Below are 9,927 nucleotides of genomic sequence, written 5' to 3'. Positions count from 1 at the left end.
AAAAAAAAAAATGGACATTACTGTTACCTAAGCCTAAAAATGGATTCCACCCTGTGTTCAAAGACTGTTATGTGTTCCAGCTACTAAATAAAGTGATCTGTTGGTATTTCACTGCTAAATGAGGTCAGTGGGCTTTCCTCCTGCACCTACTGTCAACAAATCAATCACCAAATGCTTGATTTTCTTCCTGCTGACAACTCGTCTTGCAGCGTTACGTAAGATCTTTATAATGAGTGGCTGATCGCCCTCCACTGCAAAAATGAGGCTGGCTTCAGGCACAGCCACCCACTTACTCATGCAGCTGCACAATGTCGCATCAAGAATATTTGGAGAATTTTGCCAAACTGTTGAGAGGGTGCCCCCCCCACCCCCCTTCCACGGAATGAGCGGTTGACAGACATGTCTTACATTTTGCAAATAAAGAGAGACGTAAAGACGGAGTGATGACTTGTCTCAATTCAAATTTCTGTCATGAGCAATTTGGTTGCGTCTCTGTAGAAAGTCACATCCGTGAGTTGGCGGTCTGATCTGCCGCAGAAGTGGCAGCTGACCTTAATCTGTCTCTAGGCACTGCACACAACATCCTTCTTCTGCTCCAGTCAAAGGGTGCAGTATTAAAAAAAAAACACAAAAAATCCCAGTTTCTATTATTCTTGCCTGTGTGCTAAGAGTCGACCCTCAAGTTGTCTAACATTACAATTGATCAGTGATGCTGATCCCCACATGCCCCGCACTGGTGTTCATATTCTGTCTTAATCATGTTTTGAGGGTTTGCTTTGAGGTCTGCCGTCTGGAGTCTGTGAGAGAAGACAACAAATTATTTTTAGCAAGTCTGCAATGTGTTCTACAATGATGAGGGGGGGGTTTGAATGTTGTCATGGCAACTGTTAGGTGATGGTCAAGCATGCATGCGTGAGTGATGAAAGGGTGAAGTATCACATTTTTATTTTTTATTTTTTTTTCCTAAAACATGTGAGCTGCAGGACATGAAAGAAGACATTGTATGCAGTCAGATTGGCTCTGATTGAATTCCATATGCTAACGGATGCAGCAGATGTCTGTCTGCCAGGCAACAACCACAACGGTAGTCTGTCGGATGTCTGTCAGCATCGAGAAGTTAGTCACTTCCAGAAGGATCAGGATCTCCATTCATTATGAAGCGTGGTACAATATGGCTTAAAAATAAAAAAAAATATTTCAGTAATGATTAACAACCCTACACAAACCTGATCAAAATCTAACTTAAAAAGAGTTTTTGATACTGAACATAAAAGAGCATAAAACACAGACTCCTTTGAAGCCACATTTGCATGTTGAAACTTTCATACGGAAGTGACAATATGTTTGCAGCAGGGGGTAGAGTCACTTTCTATTCTAAGCATCTGGGCAGGAGAAGGCGGGCGGCAGGTCGCACTCCCAGAGGAATTCACCTTTCACAGACAAACACGCTCTCAGCAGTTGCCACTGGTGACATGGGAAATGTCACGAACTTTCTTCTTTCGTAACTCCAAGCAGTGATGGAGGGCCCTGTTGTTTCTGCCACTTCATCACCTCCTCACTGCAGGGCAAGTGGTGTTAAGGATGCCTCTCTAAAGAATTGTACTTCAGTCACAACGCCCTGCTGTCTAGTATTGTGCAGGTATGAGGAGCTGCTTCTGACTTTGCCACCCAAACGCTGACACACATAAAAGGATTACATCAAGGTTAGTTTGTATGCGGATACATGTCTCACCTCCAGCGCTAAAGCTAACATGCGCCTGCATTCATTATCTGACTCTTGCTGGCCTTGTTGATAGAAACTTTTTCAGAGATGGGCATCAGGAGTTACATGTTTGCAAGTTTTATATAAATACAATGTTATTTTTATTCTGTATTCCATAATTTGATCTGATTTGATCTAAAAAATACAACTGCTGAGCATATTATTTCTTTTTCTCACCCTGTAATGTAAAACAAATAAAAGATATGATTACCAAAAAGGTTGCAATCTAATAGCTTTTATACATTTCTTACTGAGACTACACTGATCTGCTCTAGATACACCCTTTATTAACACATTTACAGTATGTAGCTCTTTTTGTCTCAGATCAATCGACTTCTTTTCTTGAAGACATTTCAATCCAAGTTCAGTGCAAACTTACATTTACATTATAGCAGATGCATACCAATGAAATAGAGGGGAACATTTAGATGATGGATAGGGCTGCCAATTGAACAGCTATATAAAAATGTAATAAACCCAGTTCTGCATAAAAAAGGACAATGTGCTATTGAAGATGTGGCTTCAGGACTGTTTAATTTTGTATTATCCAAAAGAAAGCACTCTCTGTGAGACAATCTTTGGCAGAAAAAATGTGAAGTTGCTAAGATAATTTAAGAGATTTTTTTTATTCCTACTTATTTCACTAAAACAGATCATTTTAAATACTTTATTCACTGCGTGAACACTTATCTAGACCACATAATGAAGAACTAAGATGCAATTCTTCACTACGTAAAATTCTGTCTTAATTTTATCTTTTTTTTCTGCGCTCACATCCTCAAGAAGGAGGTGGGTCTAGAAAATTGATTCAAGCTTTGAGGGGAAAAATTAGGAAAATCCTCAACAAGAAGTGGCTTTTCAGCTAATTTTAGAGAAGTCTGAGGTGAGCAGGTCAACCACAGTTCTGGTTCTGTAGGGCAACACCAACAAAACAGACAATATAACAAAAAAACATGGAAGTCTGACAACACTCAGTTTATTTTTGTATTCTCAAGAAAAAAAGACAGGAACTAATGAAACAAAACAAAGCAAAAGTCACTGTTGGTTTTTGTAATTTTTCTATTGGATTTGTGTTTTTTATGTACTTTTAAAAACCAATATATTAAAACAAATGTACATGAAATAAATTCACTAATTCAAAACATTCAAAATGTCCTATTAATATTTATGATTTGTACCTTGTTACGTGCCTCCGCTTGTACTTTTATTCTGAAAGAGTCTAGGTCGTTTTCTTTAGGTTTTGCGTTCATGCAGCATTTTTCAGGCCATGCTGGATTGTCATTTAATAACAAGGAGTTCCTTCAAGGCACACCAAAATACATCAACAAGAAACTCTCCCATCCCTAAGAACAAACAGAACCCGTAGACATACAGATTGACTCAAATTTCAGTTTAGCCAACAGCTAAACAAAGAAAGCTGATGAGGCTAAAGCAATTGAAAGTGCAATTAAGAATGGGGATGTTTGAAGTTTATTGTTTTAGCAGCATGTCAAACAAATGGCAATAAATTAATGGACATACAGTAAACAATGTGGCTAACAGCAAAACATAGTTTCTATAAATCTCCACTTTTAACATTGCAAACATATTGGCTTCAGTTTGAACAGAGGATGAATCTTATAGTTTCACTTAATAAGAAGAACAATTCAATTCTTCAACACCTTCAATGGAATATTGTGCCAATTTTTTTTAACTGTTTGAACATATAAAGCTAAATTGGATACACTTTTTGTGTGTTTGCCCACTGCTAAAAAAAAAAAAAGACCAGTCTATAATTCAAAGAAAACTGAAATGAACAGTCAATTGATATTGAGTTATTTTTGAAAACTCCAAACTACAGCTCTCTTCTTGGATTTTTTCTTAAAACAAAATTTGGGTACCCCAGTCCAGAGCCTTGATGGACCTCATCTTTAGTTAGGTCACTGTCATGCTTGAACTAAAAGCGTGATGTTTTGACAGTTCGATGTCTGATGAAGGACGTTACAGAGCCGAGTCTATGCCAAGGAACTATTCTGACATCCTGGAACATCACTTCTGGTTACTGTCATATTTGAGATTTTATATTCTGATTTATTGTAGTCAATTGGAAGGAAGACATAGTAGATCCAATACTTTATTTAATTAATAATATTTAAATGTAATGTTATTGTGTTTTTTTCTTGATGGTTTCTATTGTTAGCCATTCTTTTTCCTGTGCACACGTACTAAAAAAAAGTAGACTAATCATTTTTTGTCAGTTGGCAAATACAGAAAAATGAATATTTCTTTTCCTTTCACGTAGAATCAAAAATTGTGCCTTAGTTGTATTTCTAATGCAACCACATTTTAAAAAAAGAAAATTCTTAAATTTTTTAATGTAAAATTTGTGTGTAAACTGAATAAAGTTAAATAGCATTTTAAATAAAAAAACTGGATATACCGGTAAATAAGATATAAACTTGATTTGATCATATACACAAAATTTACAAAATAAACTAATAATAATTCTTTCGAGGAAATGCTGTGTCCCACCTTATACCCAAAGCACAACATCAACAACACAAAAAACGCTAAAGCAAAATAGAATTGCTAAATTAAAAAAACGATTAAAATGAGCTTCAGGCTCAGTCAAGCTGCTTCTGCTTCTGTGGAGAGAGATTGTACATATATTACATCCAGTCCTCCGTCTGTCTGCTCTCTCACTGCAGATGGCTTCACAACTATCTGCCCTCACCCTCAGCCTCACAGAGGAACCGTATATCACCCGTGCTCAGACCGCTCTGTCAGTCTGCCGGGGCGAGCCTGCTTCACACCATCTACTCTGACGGGAGCTTTCACCTCCGCTTAAATCCAAATGGCAATGCCTACTGTACGCCTTTCTTAGGCAAATTAGAGACACAATCATAGAACATCTGGTAGTTAAACTGGAATAATCTGTACAAGCTGGATACAGTTGCTGTTGATGTATTTATGAGAAGCAATGTTTGGACCATTTTTGGAATCCGCTCCTCTGTGCTCTCAGTTCCTCCTCCTGTCAGGTTATTCAGCCGCTCAATCAAGCCCTTCAAGCTGCAGCCTGAGTGTTGGGTCAGAACTCAGCATTGCAGCCTTTAATCGTCTGTGTTTACCAGCTAAAAGGATGTGTTGACATCAGTTTTGGGGTGTTACTGGTAGCCCACGGGGCTGTCCATGAGAGGGCTGGAGCAGTGGGTGTCCTGAAGCTCAGTTTCACGGGTTTGGGCACGGGCCTCCTCGCCCTCTGCCTCTGCCACGGGGCTGTGATTTGAACTCTGAGAGCTGGACATGGCGCCGTAGCTGTGGTGAGCTGGGGAGGGCATCGGTGTTAATGCCAACTCTGGCTCCAGCAGGACAGACGCCACAAACAGCTGAGGGAGGAAGATCAGTCAGTCAGCTACAAGAATGTAAAAGTCCATCTTCAAATACTGAAAGTGGGATTTTCTGCATATTAGCTCTTTTATTTAAAAATTATATATATATATATATATATATATATATATATATTAATTGTTTGCTTTACAGAATAGATGGTGGTATTATTGTTTGGTTTATTTGTGCATCTTCACAAGTTCTTCGGTTATATGAAATAGTTGCCATTTGAACACAGATTGTTCTCTACATTACAAAAAATAATCAAGATTTCTCTCTATTTAAAATAAAACAATTTAATACTTCATAGGATCACTTTAAAGAGAAAAACTGAGCTACTGTACACTGGAGGCAGTGGTGGATGTCACGGTGCTCCTGTCTGCATCTGTGAAAGTCGCCTCTGCTGGTTGATCAGACATCTGAAACACAGATAATATAAATAAAGGAAGCATCTTCAGTTCAATAATGATCATTTTGGAGGTCAGACCTGGTAGCTCATTGACTTGTCTGGTGTCTTCCTAAGGCACAGTCGGAAAAGGCAACAGGCAATACAGGAGATGAGAGAAGCTAAAGTGAAGAGGGTGATAGGATGCACTGGACCTGTAACGGTACAGAGTTAAATTTTAACATCTGGGAAAACAACATTGATAAATGCACAAATCTCAACATCAAAAAAGAATAAGATACCTAATCTGAGAACTGAGAAGAAGAGCAGCCAAAATATGCAGAGGATGGGGGCCACGATGACTTGGCTGGTGGCGGCTCTGTGGATGCGCTGGTTGAGTTTTGTGGGAACGTATGCATAGTAGATGTTGTATCGGTCAACCATGTGTTTCAGGATCACATAAAGTAGACCTGTAAAAAGTACAATCAGTTCATACAGTATCTTCTCAGGTACTGCAAGTCATCTGCCTCCATCTGTGTAACATGAGACACGACCAATCCAGAAAAGCAGATCTGTAGGAAAAAGCCTATCATAGCAAATTATGTAGCAGTACTAAAACAAACAATAGAAATCTAGAAATAGATTCGCGTTATTTCTTGTGTCTCAGGCTACGTACAACACAAGACAACTATAGGGGATTATCAAGATAATCTGAGTCAATATGAACAAAATTCTTTTGAAAATGAAAATTCCTGTGATATGTTTTAATATAAATCAAAGTACCGAACATTTAAGTAATTAAATAAGCATTAGTAGTTCCATGTTTATTTTCCAGTGAAGCAGAAGTATTAAAATATAAAAGAAGAAATGAGCCTAAATCCATCCATCCATGAATATTTAATAGGATTATTACACATTAACAGCCCAATAATGTTGCAGCCTGTCGGTAGTCTTCCATCTTTTAAATTGCTCACAGAGATGCCTTAAAAGTGCATGAAACATTTAAACTAGGCCTGTGAATGTTGACGCGTTAATGAGCGAGATTAATAAAACATAATTAATCCGTTAATATTTATTCATCGCGCTCAGGCGTCCTGCATGGTGTGACTTTAGCCTGGATTTTTTTACAGCATTTTCATTCAAAAACATGTTGATTAGTTTATTGACAAATTTTATTCTTGTTGTTTTTATAAAATTACACCTAAAACTTTCATTTTGGAGCTTTCCGCAGCAAAATGAATCACATTGTTCCAGACAGAATTTTCTGTTTTTGCATAATTTTATGTCTAGCGTGTGAATATAACATAGAAGAATTACGAATAAATGTAGTGTCACATATGACAGATTGTGCCGATTAAAATGCTACCAAATAAGCAGCAAGTCCATCCATCCATCTTCTTGACCGCTTCCTCCCTTTCGGGGTCGCGGGGGTGCCGGAGCCTATCCCGGTCACTGTTGGGCGAAGGCAGGGTACACCCTGGACAGGTCGCCAGTCCGTCCCAGGGCCTCAATCACACACCCATTCACTCTCACACTCACACCTAGGGGCAATTTAGAGTCACCAATGAACCTATGAAGCATGTTTTTGGACGGTGGGAGGAAGCCGGAGTCCCCGGTGAAAACCCACGCATGCACGGGGAGAACATGCAAACTCCACACAGAAAGGTCCCAGCCGGGATTCGAACCGGGGCCTTCTCGCTGTGAGGCAAGAGCGCTAACCACTGCGCCACCGTGCAGCCCAATATAAGCAGCAAGTGGTCATTCAAATAGAATATAGAGGTAAATTCAAAAGTAGACAGAAAACTGAGTTTTAGACCCTATTTTCAAAAGGATTAAAAATAAATGCACAATTTTGCACATGATTTCATATTATGATTATTTGCAAACAATACGTGGCTGGCAAATACTGTAACTAAAATAAATTAAAAAATAATGTTGATTATTGAGATAAATTTTTTCCAGATTTGCGATTAACTAGTTGATTTTTTAATCAATTCCCCGCCCTAATTTAAACACAATAACATACAAATGCATTTTCAAATTATTAGAATGTCTTCTAATCAGAAAGATGTCACCCAATATTACTGACAAACAAAATGTATTTTTAATTCAATGGCAGTAAATGTGTTGATTTAAAAGCTGTTATTCTGCTTTCTTTTAATAAAAATGTTAGACAAAAGTGTAATTAGAGCTCAATTGGTTCCAGTTTTTAGTTGAAATTAAAATTCTTCCCATTTGACTTGATTTTTTTTATTACTACTGTTTCTGGACATTATTTCAGCCCCTTGTTATGCCTGTCGTCTTACACTATCCTGTTACACAATAAACCATCTTGACCTCTACTTGCACATCAGGTTTTGTCATGAGTGGTAGGAATTTATAGCTTTTAGCCAGACTAAGCCTAATGTGCTGGTAAAAATTGTACAATAATTTATAAATGTAAGAGAAATTCAACCAACGCAAATAAATAAAAAGGAAAAGGGGTCTACGACCGAAGAAGGACATGGAGCCTTGGTGAGGTCTGAGCAGAGACAGGAGCAGAGTGGGCGTCTGGCTTGCAGCTCACAGTGTCTGTGAGTGTCTGGGACTGCAGCAGCAAATTCACACTGTCTGCTTTGGACTGGCAGCCAGCAGAGAAGAGTGAGGTTACACTGTGAGGAAAGACAGTCCCATGCACACACACAAACTCCCAAAATTCCGATATGAGAAAGAGATATCACTCACCAAAGGGTGTAATGATGGGACATGTGATGCTGTAGGTCATGCTGACTGCAAAGATACACATAGTCCAAGCATACTCCAGGCCAAACTGGAACTCATAGGCTTGACTCTGCAGAAAGAAACCAACATTTTGTACACTTCTCAATGTTAAAACAAGATGCGTTAAGTTCTGTTTACCTTCTTCACGTGAATCCGCTCGGCCTGAGACTTCGCCAAGCAGAGCCGGAAGGCGTACACGGTCAGCGCCGGTATGCGCAGCAGCTCCATAGAAGTCCCGATGAAACTGGATGTGATCACGTAGTTCACAAAAAACGCACCGTTGTCCGGAAGGAAGACACACCTGCAAAAGTTGTAAGTGTTGCATTTCTCTACTTTTGAGTAGCTTTTGTTTAATTAAAAAGAACATCTTACTGAAATTTGACTTCCTTCTCCTCTAAGAAGTTGACATCGAAGAGCCAAGTGAAGAAGAGGTCCAGACTGCAATGAAGATCAGACAAAAATAGATCTGAATGTATACCATAAAAATGTTGACTCAGACCGACTCGAACTAATCATTGCTTACTGACTATTTATGGTTCCAACATGGCAACACAAAAAAAAAAAAGGCAACTGATTGATTTAATTTTCCATGAGTGATGTCACACTCACTAGGTCCAGTTTTCATATACAGTTAATGGATGGAACACCTAAAAAAAGAGTAAATGAATTCATCATGTGCTGAAAATACCTGGACAAACCCAGAGAAGGGAGGATGATGACCATGAAGACCAGCAACAGAAAACACTTGTGCATCGTTACTTGATTCTGACCAGACCTACAATAAGAGAAAACGATTAGGCGATGGATACATTTAATCTATATAAAATATTTTCTTTTTATTGTCATTTATTTCAAACTGTGATAGTATGTCAGAGCTTGTCTCAGTCCAGTGAGGAACTCATTTGCATTTGTTTATCATGCCTGGCATGTTTGTGGTGGTTATGTAAAGCAATGGTGCCTATAGGTGCTGCTGCTCCTCCTACCGGTAGACACCATGTGCAGAGGAGCAGCACATGGCGACTACTGTGCATATCATTATCTTCACATAGAGATCTCTATGACAACCTGCTCAGAATATCAGAGCAAGGACACTGGCAGAGAGAAGCAGGGAGAAGCTGAAAGTGGAGGATGAAAGAGAAAGACGCGGCAGAGATTTTCCGGTTTAGGACAGACAGCTGTTGTGTACCTGGTCCAGTGGGACTCAAAGAAGGCGGAGTAGTAGACGATGAAGGGCAGGAGCACTGAAAAGGCCCACAGCAGGAGAGTTGGGAGGAACTGGGTGATAACTGGGCTCTGCAGCAGACAAGTTTGTTGATTTATGAAAACAAAGAGGGGAGAATAAAACACAACTCAGAAACTATTTAAAGCAAACGCTCACCCTCAAACTCTCCACAGGCCTTGTGACATTGAACTTGTCCATGGTGTTGACAATGATGGCGGGGGTGGTGAGGAAGAAGAGCAGCAGGAAGAGGAGGATGTTGAGGAGGACGCAGCGCAGCCACCAGCGAGACCCGCATACTGACAGGTTTTCCCTGGAGATGGGAAAACCAAGAAATGTCGTTTTGAGATGAACGGGACGTTTAACCTGATGTTTTTTCTGCTGCTATCGTCCTGAAAAACTAGAACGTGTAGATTATCGTGTCCGTACTCCAGC

General features: G+C 39.3%; 1 protein-coding gene across 2 annotated transcripts in view; it reads right to left on the bottom strand.

Moving 5' to 3' along the window:
- Positions 1–2,871: 2,871 nt before the first annotated feature.
- tmem63c (transmembrane protein 63C) overlaps positions 2,872–9,927 on the bottom strand; it is a 26,896-nt gene continuing 19,840 nt past the window's right edge. For both annotated transcript variants that reach the window (XM_024268470.2, XM_024268478.2), the window contains exons 14-23: positions 9,652–9,805; positions 9,460–9,566; positions 8,962–9,048; positions 8,646–8,711; positions 8,412–8,574; positions 8,238–8,343; positions 5,816–5,983; positions 5,616–5,728; positions 5,473–5,547; positions 2,872–5,127 (exon numbers count right to left, since the gene is read on the bottom strand). In XM_024268470.2, coding sequence (XP_024124238.1) covers positions 4,906–5,127; positions 5,473–5,547; positions 5,616–5,728; positions 5,816–5,983; positions 8,238–8,343; positions 8,412–8,574; positions 8,646–8,711; positions 8,962–9,048; positions 9,460–9,566; positions 9,652–9,805 — 1,261 coding nt within the window. In that variant the 3' untranslated portion in view covers positions 2,872–4,905. The remainder of the gene's footprint in view (positions 5,128–5,472; positions 5,548–5,615; positions 5,729–5,815; positions 5,984–8,237; positions 8,344–8,411; positions 8,575–8,645; positions 8,712–8,961; positions 9,049–9,459; positions 9,567–9,651; positions 9,806–9,927) is intronic.

Source organism: Oryzias melastigma, linkage group LG22 (genome assembly GCF_002922805.2).
Source record: "Oryzias melastigma strain HK-1 linkage group LG22, ASM292280v2, whole genome shotgun sequence".
Classification (NCBI taxonomy): domain Eukaryota; kingdom Metazoa; phylum Chordata; class Actinopteri; order Beloniformes; family Adrianichthyidae; genus Oryzias; species Oryzias melastigma.
Note: the sequence above shows the minus strand (reverse complement) of the source record. Positions and strands in the feature narration are given on the sequence as shown.